This window comes from Stegostoma tigrinum, chromosome 3, assembly GCF_030684315.1.
Source record: "Stegostoma tigrinum isolate sSteTig4 chromosome 3, sSteTig4.hap1, whole genome shotgun sequence".
Lineage (NCBI taxonomy): Eukaryota > Metazoa > Chordata > Chondrichthyes > Orectolobiformes > Stegostomatidae > Stegostoma > Stegostoma tigrinum.
Window position 1 is genome coordinate 74632556 of NC_081356.1, and position 22202 is coordinate 74654757.

Genomic DNA, 22202 nt, shown 5'->3' on the forward strand with positions numbered 1-22202 from the left:
CTGCGCTGACTTCCCTGTTGGGAACTGTCATCACCTAGTTTCTATCTAGCAGGTGACAAAGTGGAAAATTGCATAACAATGAGCCGAGATTATGGAAGAATGAATATGTGAATGCATACTAATAGACTCAACTCGGCTTTCAGCTGCTCACTAGTACGAAGCTCATCCTACCATTCAATACCTATTGGGAAATAAGACCTTTCACTGTCACCATAATAATTCTCACATAATTCTCCAAATTTTTGCACAAAAGTCAGTCTAAGGCTGGAAAGATTCCATCCTTAATTTCAAAGGAGAGAAACTGAAGAATGGAGACAGAAAGGACTGCAGATACTGGAAGCTGGAGTCAACTAATGTGCATCTGGAAAAGCACAGGGGGTCAGACAGCATCCCAAGGGCAGGAAAGTCAGCGTTTCAGGCTGACACCGTTCATCAGGACTGAGGAGTGGGAAGGGGCCCCAAAAATAAATAGATGAAATGGAGGTAGGCAGATGCAAGTCAGGGATTATTGTGGTTGTACAGTGGGAAGGGTGGAATGGATAGATGAGTGGGAAGATGGACAGGTTTGGAGGTAGAGAGATTTGGAAACTGGTGATGCAGGTAGGATATTATTGTGGTGCGTCAGTGGGAAGGGTGAAGCAGATGGGTAAGTTAGAAGATGGGCGGTTGAGGGAGCAGAGATTTTGAAGCTGGTAAAGTCAATATTCAGGCCATTGGTCTGTAAGCTCCCAAGGCAAAATATGAGGTGTTGTCCCTACAGTTTACGTTCAGCCTCATTCTGACAGGGAAGGAAGCCAAGGATGGACTTGTCACCAGGGGAAGTGGAAGGGGGAGTTAGAGTGGATAGATTGGGTTGGTTGGTTTGTGTGTGTTGAGTGCAGTTGCTCCACGAACCAAGCCCCAAGTCTGGTCGGTCTTCCTGATATAGAGAAGACCGCATTGGATGCAACAGATGACGTTAGATGAAGTGCAGGTGAATCGCTGCTGGATTTAGAAGGATTGCTTGGGGCCTTGGATGAGAGGTGGATATAGGGGCAAGTGTAGAACCTCCTGTGTTTGCAAGGAAACTGTGCGGTGGAGGGGTTGGTGGGGATTGTGGACCTGATGAGGGAGCCGCAGAGTGAACAGTACCTGCAGAAAGCAGCCATGGGTGGAGAGGGAAAATTCTTTTTGGTGATGGGGTCTGATTGTAGGTGGCGGAAATGTCACATGATGATGTGTTGTATTCAGAGGTTGGTGGGGTGATACATGAGGACTACGGGGACTCTATCCTTATTGTTGTTAGGGAGAGAAGGTTTGAGGGAAGAAGTGTAAGAAATGGGAGAGATGCAATTAAAGTAATCTTTAATAACAGAGGGGAAACTACAGTCCCCATAGTGCGAGGATATCTAGGAATTTCTAGAGTAGAACTCATCATCCTGGGAGCAGAGGCAGGGGTAATTGAATGGGTTCAGTTTTACAGGAGGATGAGTGAGGAGGTATAGTTGAGATGACATCTCTATCCATTGCCCCCTTCACTGTCATACTGAGGCCAAATGTAAACTGGAGGAATAACACTACATATTTTGCCTTGGGAGCTTACAGCTGAATGGCCTGAATAGTGACCTCACCTGCTTCAAAATTTCTCCTCCCGCAACCTGTCCATCTTCTGACTCATCGTTCCACTCCACCCTTCCCACTGTCCAACCATGATAACCTCTGACCTGCATCCGCCTATCTCCATCTCTCCTAAACTTCCCCCAGCCCTAACCCCTCTCTCGATTTATTTCTGGGGTCTCCTCCCCTCCCCAGGCATGACAAAGAGTTTTAGCCTGAAATGTTCACTACCCTGCTCCTCAAAAGAATCTGGAGAATGCTCAGTAGTGGAAGATCTGGGAATCTTCATTCTGTACATGAATCACAACTGTTAGCAATAAGATACAGCAAATATTCATCAAGGCAAACAGAATGTTGGTCTTTATTAAAAGGCAAACAGGAGTGTAAAAGTATGGAAGCCTTGTCATAACTGCACAGGCTGAGACATAGCTACAGTATTTTACACAGCTTTGGTCTTGTTATTTAAGGATTTAAGCTCAATAGGCATATTCCTAAGATTAAAAGACCGTTTCATTAGGTTTTGTAGGTTGGACTTATATTCAAAAAATGAGAGGTGATCTTATTGAAACATAAAATTCTGAGCGGGGTTGAAATGGTAGATGCTGAGCGGAAGTCACTCCTCATGAAAAAATCCAGACTGGGGGTTGGAGGGTGGCATTGATACTTTCTTCTTCCTGGAGTACCCATTACATAGTCATCCACAACGAGCCTTACATTTAGTGTTTCTCCAAAGACAGGTACAAATGCTGACACCTTGCTTCCAGCAAAATATTTTGAACTCTGGCCTTTTTATCTGCATCAGTTTCATTGCTTGTTGATCATTCTTCAAATGCTTTTCGGCCAGTTCCTCTCTGAAATTCAAAACTAATGTTGAAAGTATAATCTTTGAGCTTTGGTTTATCAAATGTCTTTAATCAATTTAAGTGGTCCAGTCACCTCATGTCATTATATTAGCTCAAAAGGGCTAAATCCTGTGGACTCTTCAGGTGTATCCCTAATGCCAAGTGGTAACAAATGAACTTCCTTATCCTACTCATTAAGATAATAAGCTCCACTTGGAGCCTTTAAATTGGATGCCATCTTTCCAATGCAATTTGAGATTATGGGTGAAAAGCAGAATACATAAATTGTTTTATTTCTAAAATAGTCCTAATTTCTTTGAATATCTATAATGTAAGATTTGAACTTTGATCTGTTGCATTTCATTGGGTATTCCATTCTTCCTGCAAGGCACTATTTCAGGAAGTGTCATGGAAATAACTTTCGTCATTAAAGGATATTGATTCCCTTTCCTATTAAGACCTTGTGAAATGATTCATCTAAAGCTGGTGTTGTAATTAAAGACACAGATTAATCGAAGGTTGAGATTTCTCCACTACCTGACATATATGTCATGTCTGGCAAAATTCACCCACATCTTTTTGTAATCCTGACCAATAACAATGTTTCAGTATTTTATCCTGTCTTTCCTAATACCTAAGGGAATTACCATTGGAATTTTATGATCCATTTGAAAAATTTAATGACGATATTCAGAAGGAACTGATCTGCTGACACACTGCCCATTCCTCATTGACTGGTATTTGAGGTGGTCTCCCTTTTCTCATGAAGCCTTTTGTATTTCAAGTAATAACATTGGGATACTTTTTTGGATTCAATTTGTAAGTAGGCTATTTGACAGACTTTCCTCAATTTCAGTTCTGTTTGCTGCATTTCTATAGGAAGATAGGCCAAACATATCAGCATCATTCTCAATACATTCATTCATTTTAGGTACCATTATGAAAATTATACACAATAACTAAATTTAGAAATCATCTCCCTGTTTCTTCCTCTTCAGTTTTATGAGCCTGAGATCTAATCAGGAAACAAACCAGCATACTCCTCTTGTAACATTTAAACCATTTCGATGCAAGATCCTGCTTTTACTTCTACTTTCAATTTATCTACTAAATCTCTCAGTTTAGGTTTAGTCAAATATTTTAACTAGTCTACTGCTATGTCTACCACTTTCAAAAAACTCTTGGCAGCATGCAAAGTCATCTTCATATTTCCATGCAATAACTTCACCACAAAAGCTATTTTAAGTTCAGAACAATCACATACCTATTGCTTTAAAAACAGAGATGTAGATTCCTCTTAAACCTAGAGGATTCAAATGCTGCCAAGAGTGGCCAATTGTTATGATGATATTATTAGCTGAGATTAACTTGAATGTCCTGTCTTATCAACTTTGTCCCTCACCTGAGTCATTTTAAACTCAACAACTGTCATCTCACTCAAATGAAAGGAAAGCCCTGTGGTCCACTGGAACTTTGGCGAGGTTACCTTTACCTATTACTGGGCAAGATCAGATCCCAGACTGAAATCTGGCTTGATAGTTCATATTTTATTTGTTTTGCCTGTTTTAATGAGATGATTGTTTAGAACATAGAACAGTACAGCACAGAACAGGCCCTTCAGCCCACAATGTTGTGCCGACCATTGATCCTCATGTGCCAACCATTGATCCTCAATGGTTTACTGAAACATAAACATGGAATACTACAGATTGGGTTTTAGCCAACAGAACAGAAATATATTAGCAAAAGAAATAAAAACAAGAATAAATCAAGCTATTTATATAAAACACAAGTTTAAAGATTCCAAAACTCATGGTAAAATATAATCCTATTAATCCCAACTCCATTACATAAGAAAGCAAAGAGAGGGAGAGAGAATTCTCATCACCATCACACATAGGATTTGACCTACTTTGACTTCTAATCTTGAGAATTTGATTGCCGCTTCCTAGAATCTTCATACGACCAAACTTAGACTTTCTCAGCTTCAAACAACTCTTCAGGGTTTTAATCATACACCTCTGGTATAAAGCATTAAAATTTAACTCCTGACATTGAAGTAACCTATTTCTTAGCAATTTAAAACCATCTCCTTTTGTCAGAAGCAACTATTTCACACATCAAGTTTCTACCAAGAGTTCTACGAAACCTGCCAAACTGAAACAAGAAGAGCTATTAGTGTTTTCCCTAATCAAACAAAAATAAACTTTGACCTAAACTGAAAGACAAATGCAGAACTGTTTATTTTGTTCACGTGTAAAATTCTCCCAATATAAATAAATTTCTATTAGCCCCTACGAACTGTGATTCTCAGACTGCGCTTTCTGAAAATAGTTCACCATGGCTACATAAATACTTACAAGTTCATGCAGCAATGACCAAACATGTATTTGACTCAGATTTTGCCTAGTGCCAGGATTTGGAGCACATGCTGAAGGCTGGGAAGGAATATGCTGTCGGAGGGGAAAACCCCGTTGCCATGGCCCATGCAAGTACCAAAAACATAGATAAATAAGAATCTATCTAATCGGAATAAAGGTCAAGGTACCAAATTAAGAAGCAGAAACTCAATTTCTGGATTAATAGTGTAGCAAATGCAAATTGACATGCGGCAAATTAGATTGAAAATGTGGTTCAAAGACAGATGTGCAAGAAGTGGGTTTCAGTTCATTGGGCGCTGGGGAAGTGGAATCTGGACCATTGGGACAATCACCACCTGAACCATGTTGGGCTGATGTTCTTGTGAACTACATAACTGGGGAAGTAGAGCACATTTTAAATTAAGTAATTGGGGGGTGAGCAACATACCAAATATGAGAAGATGTGTTAAATTGAAGAGTAGAGACAAGGCAAAAGAGGGAGGTATTTCAGTGGGATTTGATAAAAAGACATTTACAGAAAGAAATAAAATAAATCAACAGAGAAAGCTAAATAATAAAAAAGAATAAAATAGGACAGCTAAACATCATGTCTGAATACACATTGCTAACAAAACAGATGAACTGAGAGTACATATAAAAAAAGTATATATAATCTGATTGCAATTACAGAGACGTAGCTGCAGGATGAGGGATTGGTATCTGAGTATTTAAAGGTATAGGACATTTAGGAAGGAAAAGCAGCAGGAAAATGTAGCAACATGTCTCTGTTGGCTAACAATGGTATTAACACAAAATAGAGAGATGTCCTAACATCAGGAAGTCAGAGTGTAGGAATGATATGAGCAGAGATGAAAAAAATAATGGCAAGAAGTAACTCGCGGGAGCGGAGCACATGTTTCTAACCATAACCATTTAGTAGTATAAAGCAAATAGGAGGAAATAACATGATCTTGTCAGAAAGGCATAGCAGTAATTATGCAAGATTTTAATCTGGAAAAATCAAATGAACACAGGCTATCTAGCTGATGAATTTGTAGAATAATTTTGGGATAATTTCTTAGAAATCATGTCTTGCAGCCAACGGGGGAACAGGCTTTAATAAACTTGGTGTAATGCAATGAAATATGGATTAATTAATGATCTCATAGTGAAAATACTATGTTGTACTGGCCAATAATACAATTTAATTTTATATCCAGTTAAAGGGAGAGAAGAGTGGGTCTGAGAATTTTTTTTTAATTAAGGAAGGGCAATTATGAGGGTATGAAAGCAGGACTAGCTAAAGTGAATTAGCAAATCAGGCTGAAGGATAGGTCAATAGAGAAGCAACGGTAAACATTTAAGCAGATATTCCAAACTGCGTAGAATAGGTATATCCCAACAAGTTACAAAACCTCTGAGAGACTCACCCTATTGCTAATTAGAAAGGTTAACAATGACATTAATCTAAAAGAATAATGTATATAATTGTGCAAAGGCTGATGGGATGTCAGAAGATTGGATAAAATATCGTAAAAAGACAAAAAATGTAGGAGGGAATTTTGGAGTACAAAAGAAAGCTCGCCTGAAACAAAGAACAGATTGCAAGAGATCCCATAAATACTTAAACAATAATAGAGTGAGTGCTGATCCTACAGAAAGTGAGTCTGGAAAATTGACAATTGGAATTAGAGAGATAGCAGATGAATTGAACAGGCATTTTGCATCTGTCCTCAGTATAGACAGCACAAATAACAGCCGAGAAATAGTGGTAAATTGGGAAATGGAAAAGAGGGAATAAATTGGGAAAATTACACTCAAAGAAGTGGTACTGAGTAAATCTCTGGAGATGAAAGCAAACCACTGCTGGCTTCTGACAGACTTCATTCTAGAGTCTTGAAAACCTGCAGCCTTGTTTATGGAAAGATATTATTCTATTGGATGCATTTGAGAGAATGTTCACTGGGATGGTCCCTAAAATGGAAAGATTGGTTATTGATCAAAAGCTAAACAGGTTGGGACTCTGCTCATTGGAATTTAGAGGAATGAGTGGTGACCTCATTTAAACATATAGGATTATTAAGGGCATGGCAAGGCAAAGGCTGAGAGGTTGGTTCCCCTCACAAGATAATCTAGAACGAAAGGACATAGTCTCAAGATAAAGGGATGCCAATTTAAGACTGAGTTGAGGAGGAATTTCTTTCAGAGAGTTGTGAATCTTTGGAACTTCTTGTCAGAGAGAGCTATGGGGTAGATTCCTTCTGTGTTTGTTTTTCTTCATTCATTCACCAGGCTGAGGGTTTCGCTGGTTACGCAGCATTTATTGCCCATAAGTTAAGAGTGAAACACATTGCTGTGGGTCTGGAGTCACATGTAGGCTAGACCAGATAAGGACGGCAGTTTCCTTCCCAAAATGATATTATTGAACCAGATGGGTTTTTCCTGACAATCGACAATGGATTAACAGTCATTATTAATTTCTTAATTCCTGATTTTTTTAAAATGCAAATTCCTGCATCTGCCGTGGTGGAGTTCAAACCCAGGTCCCCAGAACATTATCTGGATTTCTGGATTAACAGTCCAGTGATAATACCACGAGGCGATCACCTCACCCTCCTGGAGACCATAAGGCTGAGATAGATAGAATCTTGACCAGTAGTGGAATCATGGGTTACAGGGAAAAGGCAGGAAAGTGAATGTGAGGAATGTCGGATCAACCCTGATCCTATTCAATGATGGAGTTGCTTCATTGGGCCAAAAGGCCTGTTCTTATTTCTTATGGTCTTAAAAGAAGCAACAGGTGAGGTAGTTGATGCGTTAGGTTTAATTTTCCAAAATTGGGTTCAGACAACTTCCTATTAGACTGAAAGGTTCAAATAGAAGTCATTTGTTCAAAAAAGGAGGCAGAAAGCAGGAATCTGTTAGTCAGTTAGCTAATGCCATCTGTTAGGTTAATATCTGTCATAATTGTAGGGGGAATTGAATACATGTTACAGTAAAAGCAAAATACTGTGGATGCTGAAAATATGAAACAAAAACTGAAAATTCTGGAGAAATGCAGCAGATCTGGCAACATTCTTGAAGCAAGAAAAAGATAATTTTTCAAGTCTGAAATGACTTCATCAGAACGGCTATGATTCTCCAGCATCTTCTGTTTTTATTTCATTTATATAGGACACTAGTGAGACCACATCTGGAGCATTTGAGGAAGGATTTAAATGTGTTTGAAGTAGCTCAGAAAATCATAACCAGACTAATATTGGAATGTGTTCGGAGGAAGGGTCACTCAACCCAAAACATTAACGCTGATTTCTCTCCAAAGATGCTGCCAGACCTGCTGAGCTTTCTCAGCATTTTCTGTTTTTGCTTGGAATGGGTGGCTTAGCTTATGACCAAAGGGTGTACAATGAGAGGTAACTTGATTGACATAAAATCCTGATAGATCTTGACAGCATAGATGTGGAGAGGATAGTTCCTCCTCTGGGAAAATCTTGAACTAGGAGATCACTGTTTAAAAATAAGGGGTCACCCATTTAAAACAAGAGATGAGGCAAAACATTTTCTCAGAATCATGAGTCATTGGAACTCTCCTCTTGAAAAGCAGGTTTGAATATTTGCATGCCAGGGAAGGAGAAAAGTTGAAAATAATATAAGTAGGTGAAAAAGCTTAAGGGTTTTGTGCCTTTATTGCAAATGCTCTGATCATTAAAAGGATAAACTAACTTGCAGATAGATGCAAATGGGTATGATATAATTGAAATTACAGAGACACAGCTGCAGGATGGGAGCTGAATGTGCCAGCGTATTCAATATTTAGGAAGGTCGGGTAAAAAGGAAAGGTAGTGGAGTGGCATTGCTGGTTAAAGAAAAAAAAACATAATAATGAGAAAGGACATTATCTCTGACAATGTGGATTCTGTGTGGGTAGAGTAATACCAAGGGGAAAAACACATTGGTGGGTGTTGTATATAGACCCCCAAAACCGCAGTGGTGATGTCGAGAATGGCATTCAACAGAAAATTAGAGATGCATGTGATAAGGAAATATTGGTGATCATGGTTAATTTTAATCTGCACACAGGTTGTGTAAATCAAATTAGCCACAATGCTGTAGAGGAAGAATTCCTGGAGTGTATACAGGATGGTTTTCTTGGCCAATATGTGAAGGTATCAACAAGAAAGCAGCCATCTTAGACTGGGTGCTGTGTGATAAGAAGAGAATCATTGCCAATCTAGTTGTGCAAAACCACTTGGGGAAGAGTGACCATAACATGATAGAATTTTTTTATCAAGATGGAAAGTGAGGTAGTTGATTTGGAGAATAGGGTACTGAATCTTAACAAAGGAAGCTATGAAGATACGAGGTATGAGTTGGACTTAATAGATTGAGGAGTGTTACTTAAAGGAATGAAAATGGGCAGGCAATGGCAATCATTCAAGGAAATGGGGCACTGCCACAGACTCAAGACAGAAATGTTGACCAGGAATTATGATCATGTGTTTAAGTGATGAAAGCAAAAATACTGCAGATGCTCAAAATTGGGGAAAAAAAACAACGTTGAAGAAATTCAACAGTTCTGGCAGCATATGTGGAGAGAGAATTGTTTCAAGTTCAGCAATGACTTCCTCTGAACTGAAAGATGATGGTTTTTTCTTACATTTACATAGGAGAAGGAGGCCTAGTACAAAAGACAGAGATTGGTATTGGTGGGGAAAGAAAAAAAATGCAAATTGATGTAAAGTGTGAAAGGGAGAGAATTGGATCTCACAAAGTAAAGAAGATACAAATAAGATGTTTGTGGTGGGAGAAAGTTAGGATATAAGTAAATGGCACTGATGTTATTTAATTCAACATTGAGACCTTGAAGCTCTAACATGTCTAAGCAGAAAACGAGGAGGTGCTTGTTTTGCACTTCAATGGAAAACTGCAGCAGGCCCAGGCACAGGTTAGCATGAAATCAAAATGGTTTGTTGAAATGGCAAGCAATTGGGAGGTCACTGTCATTTCTATAGACAGAGCATGTGTTCTTTGCAATAATTGCTTAGTTTGTGTTTGAACTCACCAATGTAAAGAAGAGCAAACTGTGAGCAGAAGAGAACTTAATTGAAAGAAGTCATAGTTTAAACCATTTCACTGAAAGGTATATTTAGGGCCTTGCGCAGTGATGGAGGGAGGAAGTGAATAAGCAATTGCATGGGAAGGTTCCAAGGGAGAATAAGGACATGTTAGGAACGAAGGAGGAGTAGACCAGTGTGTCATCAAGGGAACAGTCCATACGGAATGCTGGCCATGAAGGGGAAGCGGTTTTTGGTGGTGTCTTCTTGCTGGAGTACGATCCTTTGAATGCAGAGATTGCTGAGATGGGAAGTCAAGGGGAGTTCTGTCATTGTTCTGGGAAGGAGTGGAGAAAGAGTGTGGGTGATGAGTCTGACAAGGCACTTTTACAACAATGGGGAGGAATCTCAGTCAGAGGCAGCCCAAAGAGGAGGTGGCATTATCAGAACAGACACAATGGAGACAGAATGGAATAGAATCCTCGCAGAAAACTGTGAGAAGGCATAGCCGAGATGATTACTGGTACAGTGATAGCAAAACTACACTACAGCCTCCCTTTCTGAACAGTATCAACTACACGTGTTTAAGGAAGAACGGTAATAATGTTCATGTTCTAAAATGGCAGGACTGGCACCAAATCAGCAATGCATGCTGAGATGCACTGTAAGTACAAAACAGGTACATCATTACCCTTAAAAACATGGTAATCAGCACAACTGGACTAGAAATCATCACGGAACAGATCTTATATCATTGCTCTCATTACCTGAGCACTAACACCACAAAGTGAAATTTCACAGGCAAGCTGCTTGTAGAAATTTATCAAACCACTTGCACAAAAAATTGGGAGGTTTAAAGCTTAAACACTGAATAAGCCAAATGTTTAAAATATCTAAAGCAAAGTTATGGTTCAAATGATAGCATTTTTGCAACTGTCAAGGTGTTCATGTCCCATGTGAGGAATTTGAGGCTAAAATTCTAAGCTGTCACTCAATACTGAGAGAGTGCCTGCACTGCCTGTTACACACTTTCAGCACCCCTAACACCCCCACCTCCGGGATGTAGCTGCCTCGAGAGATTGTTGTGCCCGGAAGACTGACTTCTAGATTGGTAATCTGCTCAGAAGGGAGAAGGAAGTGGTTGAGACACAACTCTACAGCATTCAGAGTAACCCAGAAATCTTGGCTGTCCTGGTGTAGAAGTAGGAAGAGTAAACATATAAATTAATAGTTAAATAATCATGTCACACAGCTGAAGAAACTGACAATGGCAGTGTGAATATTGCAATCAAATTATTTAACATTGGAATCAAGCTAACTACAGTAAGCAGAATAGGAAGATAATCACCGTAACACACACAAAAGGATATCATGATTGGAATATTTGCAAATATTAAAACCATGATAATCCAGTGAAGGCTATAGTAATAGATGGGTCAGGGGAAAACCCTCCGCAACAAAATGAAAAAAGGTACCCCCATCAATACTGCAGAGTCCAAAGGATCATTTAACATGGGGATGAGACAACTGGCCTGTTAGGGGGTGGAGGGGGTGTTGTCTGAAATACCAAGGATTCCACGACTGTGGAATGCGCGTGTCAGGGACTCCATGAGGAGGACAAATAGACACAGCACTGAGGAAATGCACAGTTTGAGAGGAGCGTATAGCCTTTCTATAGGCTATACATCTGTATAGCCTATAGAAATCCTGACTGGGTTGTGTCAATCCCTGTAATCATCAAACATATCCTGTAACTTTATGATCATGACAGGCCTATGTAAGCAATGAGACTGAGGTGTACTTTGAGACTTAAATTACTATAAGGAAAGCAGTGTCTCAGAATGCTGTTTCCCCTAGGTACATTTGTAGAATAAACCCGTTGTCTTGATTGAAACAGCAGTTGCTTCCGTTTGCATTTTCACTTCACCTGACAAAGCAGCTGTGCTCCAAAAACTTGTGCTTTCAAATAAACCTGTTGGACCACAATCTGGTGTCATGTGGCTTCTGACTTTGCATTTTAGAATACATCATCACCCCAATCAAAATCAAGATCAATTAGTTTTTTGATGCTTCTCTGGTAGAAGGGCTCAATGTTAAAAAGTTACCACGCAGTTCGAAACTGTCAAAATTTCATCTACTTTTTACCTGCTGTGACCTAATCTGTGAGAAAAATAAATACCAAATTTGTTTTTACCCACATGATATAAAACAGAAATCATGCTAAAAATTCATTAAGACTGTATCATTTATTTATTCCCAATGAATTTAGTATATGCAAGTTTCAACTTGTACATTCATATCAGGAAAATAGTCAACCTCTGAAATTATCCATGAACTCTAACATGCAAAGACAAAGATGACTGAGTTTAACCTGCTAATTGGAAAGTGAGAAGACAGACACGCAGGCAGCAGCAATTTTTCTTTCCAAATTACAAAAACAACACTTCAACTAACAATAAATGCATTCTGAGTATTCAAATTCAAATTCTGATACAAATCAATAACTTTCTTAGAATATTCACTCCTCAAGAATGGCAATGTTTTCAAGGGAATATATGCCCACATGGTTGAATTAGTGTTTGTTTGGGACATTTTGGATAACACAGCTGTTATTTATAAAAAAAGATAATTACAATCATTGGGGGTGGAGCTGGATGAACACAGCAGGCCAAGCAGCATCTTAGGAGCAGGAAAGCTGACGTTTCACCTAGACCCTTCATCAGAAAAGGGGAAGGGCAAGAGGGTTCTGAAATAAACAGGGAGAGAGGGGGAGGCGGATCGAAGGTGGATAGAGGTGGGAAGGAGACAGACAATGTCATTTTGTAGTTTCAGCCTAATTAACATTTAATAATAATTTGGTTAAATACATAAATGACTCCAATTAGTTCAAAAAAGTAAGATAGGTGAAATGAATGATATCCTTGTTGTATTAAAGAATGGGTTGACATTTATGGTCTAAAAGTAAACAACAATGGTACATTCAACATTAAGGCAAAAGGTACTATGATGAAGATAGAGATTTATGGTCATAATGTTACACAATAAAAATAAAAGATAGCTTGCAATTAAGATTATTTTGATTAACTGTGGAACAACAAAATTTTAAAAATCATATAATTTTAAACAGTAGCAATTTTTATGATGTTGGCTCAACGCTTTTGAGTTGATTCCATGATCAAAAATTCTGTACTCCAAAATTACGATCATCTTCTCTCATAGTTTTGCATGATCTTTGAGGATCCTTTCAAGTTTCTGGCTAAGCATGATGTTCCCTATAACTTTCAGCTTGCCTGCAAAGAAAGCCTGTAAACAAACAAAATAAAGATTCAAGCATAATCCAAATCATGCAAAATAGAAAATAAATATAATACCAGAAGAGTAGCATAGTTTGGACTCCCTGTTGTAATCTTCAATTTTGTTTTTCAGTTGTAAAAATTGTTCAATCCATAATTCTAGGTCTCTACAATTTCTGCACTGTGTTCTCCTGGGGCTAGTGAAAGGGGGCACTGCAACCTCATTTCCTGAAGTCTCTGCCAGTCTCACTTACTGCAGGTTGCATCAGCTCCAGCAGATCAAAAGATGTGACGAGGATTTGTCAAGCTCTCAATCCAGTTTGAGACCTTAGGACTGTTGATATTCACCATAGGTTTGGGTGAGAGCTACTTAATCGAAGCCTAATTCTGTCTACAACAATGACCTGAAGCCTCAGACAAGGAGTGACTCAAGATTCAAAACCCGTAAGGTGGAACATTCTTCAAGCCCACTCTGTCTGACAGCTGGCAGTTGCAGTGGTAAAGATTAGTGGGGAAACAGTAACGATGAATATATCAGAGATAATAGGAACTGCAGATGCTACAGAATCCGAGACAACAAGGTGTGGAGCTGGATGAACACAGCAGGCCAAGCAGCACGTTAGGAGCAGGAAAGCTGACGTTTCATCTAGACCCTTCATCAGAAAAGGGGGAGGGCAAGAGGGTTCTGAAATAAACAGGGAGAGAGGGGGAGGCGGGTCGAAGGTGGATAGAGGTGGGAAGGTGACAGACAATGTCATTTTGTAGTTTCAGCCTAATTAACATTTAATAATAATTTGGTTAAATACATAAATGACTCCAATTAGTTCAAAAAAGTGAGATAGGTGAAATGAATGATATCCTTGTTCGTTAAAAATGATGTATAGGCTGAACATAATCTCTAGTTCTAGTAAACAGAATTATATTAATAATTTGGGTAACTCCTCTCAACCTTGCTTTTCATCGGGATATCGTGCCAGTTGTTACAAATTCACTCAAGAAAAATGCATCTATGTCTGATTTCCCAAAATCTTCCATATGATTGGAAATTCACATCTCTTCACAATCACCGGTGAATAAAATTGAATACTTTACTTAAAGTTGTAGGTGATCACATTAGGATAGTTTAAATTAATAATTTCAACCAAGATTAGAAATTTAACTGTTTGACAAGCAAATACCAGTTCATTTGAATACATGATAGTGTAATATGATCATGAAATTGGCAGCATGAAGCTAACACAGACATCTGAATGGAGTTAGCACACATGCTATGACTGTGCCACAGCAGCATAGGCTGACATTCCAATGCAATAATGAGGTACACTGTAGAATTCCCATCCTTCAGATGAAATGCAAAACCAAGAATTACTACACCTGTAATGGTGATTTAGGTAGAAGTTAAAAGGCAACATTATTCGAAGAGTAGGAAGTTCTCAAGGTGATTCCAAACATGTTTCACTGCTGTGAGATGCTTCTAGACATCCAAAGAATTTTATCTGCATGTTCAATTGCTATCTTAATTACCTCGAGATCAGTCAACTATCTTTGTAGACTCTACTTAATTCTATAGTTGAAATTTGTCTGATTTCCCCTCTCAAGCATGTTTTGGAGTTTTCTGTACATCAGCAAAAATATTGTACCATCACACCTTAGGATGCTCACCAAATCTGCATCTATCGTGATTCATAGTTTGTGTTCCTTATTGCTAATTACTCATACTTGTTGGAAAATGAAATAGGGCACATAGAGAAAACAATTCCTGCAACTGCTGGAGAGATTCAGCAGGTACGACAGTACCTGTGAAACAGAAACAGTTAATGTTTTAAGTCTAATATGATGCTTCTCCGGAATTTGAAATATTAGCTCTGCTTCTTTTACAACAGATGCTGCAAGTTTCTCCAGCTCTTTGTCTTTCATTCAGATTTCTAGCATATTCAAACATTCAACTATTTCAAGAATTCTAAAGGCAGAAAATAGCAAGTAAAAAATGACTAGATTACATCAAAATTTTTATACCCAGTTTTGACTTGGTGATTTGAGTATGTACAAAGCATTGATCTTTAGATATTAATTTATTTCACATATAAAGATGACCTGAAAATGCAGAACTTGCTCATGGAAATTTCCAGGCTGCTGCATCCAGTAATGCAAACAATAAAAAGTGAAACATACATTTGAAATGTATTTTCAAAGTACTTTCTTCAAATTTTGAAAAGTTTGTCCTTATTGACTATGAAACAGTGAACGCCTTAATAAGTTTCACTGACATATTCTCCATCCAGCCCTACCAAAAGAAGTTGGCAAATATCTTCCAGGAATTTATGAAATCTAAACATTCAATGCATATATATAATTTGGTTGACTGGATGGCTCCACAAACTTTGCCAGAAGTTTTTTTTTTCTATTGCTACCGTTATTGCAATAAATTTTAAATATTTCAGCAATAACATTAATCTTACTGATGAGTGATTTGGGTATCTAGTGTTCTTTGTGATTAACGTAGTGTACAAATAATAATGAAACTTGGAAACAGAGTTGCAAATGGTCCATTTCAAAATACAGAAACAGCCTTTTCAAGTAAGCTGATCTTGGATGTTGATTGTTTTTCTTTTATTTATTCTTCCATGGGATGTGGTATCACTGGCTGACCATCATTTGTGGGCCATCTCCAACAGTTGTTGAACTAAGTAGCTTGCTAGCCTACTTCAGAACAAAGTAAAAAATGAATGACATCTCTGATTCTGGAATTGTATATAACCCAACCAGGTAAGGATATCAGGTTTTCTTGCCTAAAAGACATAAGCCAGGTGAGTTGAGACTAGAAGATGGTCTCCAGTGAAATTATTCCAGAATTCTTCAAGGATAGAAGGCTGTATATTGCAGGGGCTGTCAATCAGCTACTTTAATTCGGCTCAAGCAAAAAAAGCTTTTAAATTCTTTCATACAGGAGGCTCCAGCCTATTTGTTTCCTATCTTTAAACAGTAAGCTTGAAAAATCTTCAGAATTTCCACTGCAACAGACCTTTGAGATTTACATGTCAACTTCCTCCTGCAATTTGGGTAAAACCACATTGTCTTACACACTGGGGGCAAAGGGAAAAATCAAAACTGTGCGTTGGTATAAGGTTTAGTTACCTTTCGGGGATTAAGTTTCCCTGATACTACTTGAATGAAATCTTCATCAGAGACTGTAAAGACAGTGTCAGCCCGATGCCGTGCTGCTCCCTTGTACAGTTCTCCAGAGCCATTCTTCAAGTCAATAGCTAAAGAACACACAAAATCTATTAAAACAAACTCTGTTTAACAATGACAACTATGCTTTTTGTGTGTCATTTTATGGAAGAATAACAAAAACAAATTAAATACAGAATTATAAGTTGGCTAATTGTTACAAATGAAACTCAGTGGTAACACAGTGAGAGACTTAATAAGATGTGTAAAAGCATATCTTAGTACCTATTTTCATGTCTGTTAAATATAAGGGACAAGATAGTTCAATTCTTTTTATAAATTGTTACATTACCTATTGCAGATATGATCTCTATTCTGAGAATAAAATGTTCAAATCCCACACTCATTTTTATTTGGTGAGTGTAATCTTGTGATGTGGGCATCTGGCTGGCAAGGTTGCCCATCCCTAATTATCCTTCAGAAACTGTGATAAAACATTTTTTGAGCACAGCAGTCCACCTGGTATCAGTATTCCTAGTGTTGCTACGCAGAGTGTTCCAGGGTTTTGATTCAATGACAGTGAAGAAGCAATAATATAGTTTATTGCTTCTTATGCACGGTAGATTGCATCCAGCTTGGAAGAGAACTTGCAAGTGAACTTGCAAGTGGTATTATTCTGATGCATCTGCTGCACTTGCCTATGTAGGTTTCAGAAGTGCTACAGAAGGAAACTTGGCGAGTTCCTGCAGTGTAATTTATAGATGAGCTGCTTACATCTGGGGTGGAGGAAGTGAATGTTTAAAGTGGTGGATGAGGGACAAATGAAGTTAGTTTCAAACAATGTCAAGCTCCTTGAATGTAACTGTAGCTACACTCATCCAAAAAGTGGGCAGCATTCTCTTATATTCCTGACTTGTGCTTTCTAGATGTTGGACAGGCTTTGGGGAGTCAGAAGGTCAGTTTCTAAATGCAGGATTCCTAACCCCTGACCTGCTCTTGTACCCACAGAATTGTGCGGCTGGTCCAGTTTAGTTTCTGGTCAATGGTAACTCTAGCAAATTGAAGGTGGGAAGGCAGAAAAGGAAATTCTCCCTGGTAAGTGTACAAAAATATTGTTGGGATTAAATTTTATCTTGTGCTTTGAAACCTTTAAATTTGTATGATATGCAAATGGTTTTTGGTTTATTCCATTTTATCTTTGTTTCATTTGTGTAGTAAACTTGTTCTATTGTTAAATCCAAATTTACATCTTACAAGCTCGTGTTTCAGTGAAGACCACTCTGACAATAGAATCATAGAATCCCTACAGTGCCAAAATAGAGCATTTGGTCCATCGAGTCTTCACGATCCCTCTAAAAAGCATCCACCTAGACCCACCCCCTAATCTTATCTCCACAATCCCCGCATTTACCATGACTAATCCGCCTAGCCTGCGCATCCCTGGACATGATGCAGCAATCTGACACAGCTGATTTATCTAACCTCCACATCTTCGGACTATGGGTGGAAACCAAGCACCCAACAGAAACCCACACAAGCACAGGGAGAACATGCAAATCCGATACAGGCAGTCACCCAAGGATGGAATCGAACCCGGGTCCCTAACCACTGTGCTAACCATTGTGCCTCCATACAGCCCAACCAAATAAAAATGTGACCAAACCAATTTTCAGAGATAACAAGGTGTAGAGCTGGATGAACACAGCAGGCCAAGCAGCATCAAAGGAGCAAGAAAGCTGACATTTCGGGTCCAGACCCTTCTTCAGAAACCAATTTTTTCACTGGGATTTGATTTACCCAGTAACAACATCAGCTGGGAACATTAAATATCAAGGTTGACTCAACTTTGATACCTGAATTCAACTGCTTTGCCTGTGTTGGATCAACAACTAAGTAGGCCTGGCAGAGTCCAACTGAGGCTCAGTATGGTTAATCCTGTATACATGCTGCTTGATAGCACTATCAATAAACTCTTCCATCACATGTTGTTGACAAAGCATAAACTAATTGGGCGCTAATCTGCAGGATTGGATTAACCCTACTTTTTGTGGATAGGACCGATCTGGGCATTTTCTTTGTATTACTGGGTAGATGTCAGCGTTGTAGCTTTGCTGGAAGCTTAGCTAGGGACAGAGGTGGTTCAGAAGCATAGGTCTTCAGTACTGTTGTTGGAATACTATTAGGGCCCAAAGCTTTTACAGCATCTACTGTCCTCAGCTGTCTTTTTATAAGGCAAGGAGTGAATCAAATCTGGTGAAGATTAGCATCTGTGATGATGAAAATTTTAACAGGAGAAAGATGGATCATCCACCCAGCACTTCACACGTAAATACTTTACAATGATGTGCTGGACATCACTTTCATTGAGGATGGGGATATCTGTGGAGATCCTCCTCCGACTAGGTTTTTAATTGCCCCCATCACTCATGACTGGATGTGGCAAGACTACAGAGCAAAGAAGGAACTCTGTGCCAATCTAAGGACCCTCGTTTATAATATAAATTAGAAGTTCAGGTAAAGATCTTTCAGGGTTATACTAAAAACAAAATGCTGGAGAAAGTCAGTAGGTCTGGCAGCATCAAACTGAGTAAAGAGATGTCTCCTTGTTGGATTTATTAGTAATCATTTATGGACCTAATTTTGGATTCTTTACTAATAGAAATCCTCTCTATATTTATCCTGTCAAGCCCACTTCAAAATTTACAGACCTCTAAATCTTCTCTTCTTGAAAGAAAAAAAGCTTCAACCAGTTCAATCATTCTAGTAGCTATATTTTCTCAGTTCTGGTTTTAATCCTTCTAATTTTTGTTTTGTAGGTCCTTTCCAGTTTTTAGGCCCTTTTTAAAGCATGGAGACCAGAACTGTGCAGGTCCTCTAGGCACAGCCTGAATAATGTGCTATACAAGTTTAGCATCCTTTTAGGATGAGTCAATATTAAAGCTTAGTCAGTATTTTTAAATGTTTTGCTGATTTGTAACACTACATTTAATGATTTATTAATTTGTACGCTTCAATTTTTTGTTCTTACAAACCATTCTGTTTTCTGTTCATTTGCTAAGGTTTAGGGGGCATTTCGACTTTTCTTATCAAATTGTACCATCTCATATTTAACGACTTTAAATCTAATTTAAATTCAAACAATAATGTCCAAGTTTTCTAACACCTTTTAGTATCATGATGGATTTTTTTTTCTTTCTTATTTGCAGTTTGGTATCATTTATTAATTTTGACTGAGTTATCTTCCCCCCACATCTAATTTAGATTATAATTGAATTTTTAAAGCAATGACATTTGTGGAATATTGCTTTTTTACTCCTCCAAACTTACCAACTACAATCAACTCTTCTCTTGGCATTTTTTTCCATTCAATTTGTTAGCTATTCATTTATTTATCTCAAACATAACTTTTGTCGCGTACCTTCCACGTGGTGGTCCTGTTTATAGACCTTTTTAAAATCCAAGTATGTAACATTTACTATGTAATCCCAGTCTACTCTATTCTTCACTTCAAAAAAAAATTGTTATAATAGGCAAGCTTTTTAGAATCCATACTGAATCTTTTTTAATACACTTTTGCTTCTCGAAGTTCTTCCCTCTTTCAATCAAGAATAGAAGGGGATAGATATTGAAGTCATTAAATAGACCCTATTAGTGTTAGATGATCTAGCAACAACAGCATCGTGAACTGCAGCAGTTCAAGGCAGCTCTCACTTCTACTTTCTTGAGGGCAACCACAGAAAGGCAACAAATGTTGGCCCAGCCAACAATGCCATAAGTGGATTAAAAAGCATTAAAAAGCCATATTGGTGATCACTACAAAGAGGCCTTTATTATTCCGATCCATTAAAATACCCAAGATATGAGTAAAAGAATGCATATGTTTCTTACTAAAATACAGAGAAGCAGCTATATAAGATCAAAACTACACGTTTGCTGCCTGGAGGGATGATGTAAGGCAGAATGAAAATAATCTGATTTTTTTGTTTAATTTAAATAGATCATTTTAAATTTAGAAAAGTACTACAAGTCCAGAAACAAGTCGTACTTTTTAACTTTAGAGAAAATATTATCTGTTAAATAAAAAAAGGCTTTAAATGTAAAAGGATATTTCAAGGTCAAAAATGCACTAAACATGGCTAGACCTATCAGGGCAGATTATGTAAACCTGAATTTATGATGTATTATTTCTACTGGGGATAAATAAAAAATTAACTCATGCTGAACCCGCCAACTTCACTGTCCCCAGGGTCAAGGACATTAATTGAAGATATTTGGGCTCCACTTTTCACATTGGACACTAATGAGACAAAGGATTCAAATTATATCAACAGCTGTCAATTTCTACTGTGTATTGGTGCCACAGTGAAGGAAAAAGCAACTAAATGTGCATTGCAAGTATCACTGCACCTGAACAGCACACTTAGTAACACAAGATGTACGGCCAGGAAGTAACAATAAGAATAACCAATACTCTGCAAGTACTAAAATTAATAAAATTGTAGCACCGACTACCAAACCTGAAGGAAAACATATCAAAACAGTGAGTGTGGTAGCTACACTGTACAACTGTAACTCAAACTCTTTGCAAAAGGCTTTTTATATCTAAGGATTTTTGCTTTTATCTCTGTGCAGAGTAGTAATTGTGCTGTTTAAAATATATATATATAGCAATTAAATCAAATAAAATGATTTGCAATGACAGAGAATAAGAATTGATTTAGCTCAAATTTTACTAAAATAACTCTTTGTACCTGTTTGCAAACGGACTTGAAGACCATTTTTTAAATGCATATATTAGGGAGGCTAATACTGTTAAGTTTAATTATGTTTTGTTTTCATTGCTATGAGTCTGTTGTATCAAGTCTGTAATTCTTCAATTAGGAAAATAATTTCCAAATTATTACCTGTCGTTTAATAATAGTGATTGTAACAGCACATATGCTGGAAATTTTACAAAATGGCTGTGGGTCATCTGCAAACCAACTTTGTATTCTTCCATTTTGTAAAACAAATTAGACTGCAGCCCTATCTCAAATGCAAATTTGCACAGTTCATATTAGGGACTAAAATAAAATTTAGAAATCCATTCTGTGTTTCAGTTACTAAAAACATGGCAAGCATCCACATATTAAAGTAAAAGCTGCAGTAATACTTTACTAATCCTATTTAATTTGTCACCGATCATTTCTTTTGTGATCTAAAATTTTAAAACTATGCAACTTGGAGAACTCAACAAATGCTAGCTGTTCCACAAAACTTAGGATAACAAATCAGGTATAACATTAAATCCATTCATAAATATTTACAAACCAAATGTTAATGTAGGTGTAGTGGAATAGGTCAGGTTGCTTAGGCAGGCAAAGAAAACAAAATAATCCATCGAAAAAGGTTACAGAGACAGTTGGAACTGCCGATGCTGGAGAATCTGAGATAACACGGTGTGAAGCTGGATGAACACAGCAGGCCAAGCAACATCAGAGGAGCAGGAAAGCTTGACATTTCAGGTTGGGACCCTTCTACCCTTCTGATGCTGCTTGACCTGCTGTGTTCATCCAGCTTCACACCGTGTCATCTAAAAAGGTATTTTTTATGCACTATTTTTAATCAAATCACGTTGCACTACCAAAAAGTGGTCAGCATACCTTTTAAATTATAGTGGGTAGAAATCAACTCCAAAAGGTGCAGAATGAGCAGCTGTAGATTGGAAACTCTTTCACTCAAATCAATAGAAAATAAAACTGTGCAAGGGGTGGCCAATTTGCACGTTTGTCAGTTTTGCAAATATGCATATGAACATGAACCAGCAGTAGACCATTTAACACTTGAGCCTACATTGCCATTTAATAACATCAGGGTTGTGCTGATTGTAACATCAAATCCACTTTT

At 38.0% G+C, this 22202-nt stretch overlaps 1 protein-coding gene across 2 annotated transcripts in view; it reads right to left on the reverse strand.

Annotated features, from left to right (window-relative positions):
• Window positions 1–12094: 12094 nt before the first annotated feature.
• hsd17b4 (hydroxysteroid (17-beta) dehydrogenase 4) overlaps window positions 12095–22202 on the reverse strand; it is a 123162-nt gene continuing 113054 nt past the window's right edge. For both annotated transcript variants that reach the window (XM_048527665.2, XM_048527664.2), the window contains 2 exons: window positions 16281–16408; window positions 12095–13155 (listed from right to left, as the gene is read on the reverse strand). In XM_048527665.2, the coding sequence (XP_048383622.2) occupies window positions 13066–13155; window positions 16281–16408 (218 nt within the window). In that variant the 3' untranslated portion in view covers window positions 12095–13065. The remainder of the gene's footprint in view (window positions 13156–16280; window positions 16409–22202) is intronic.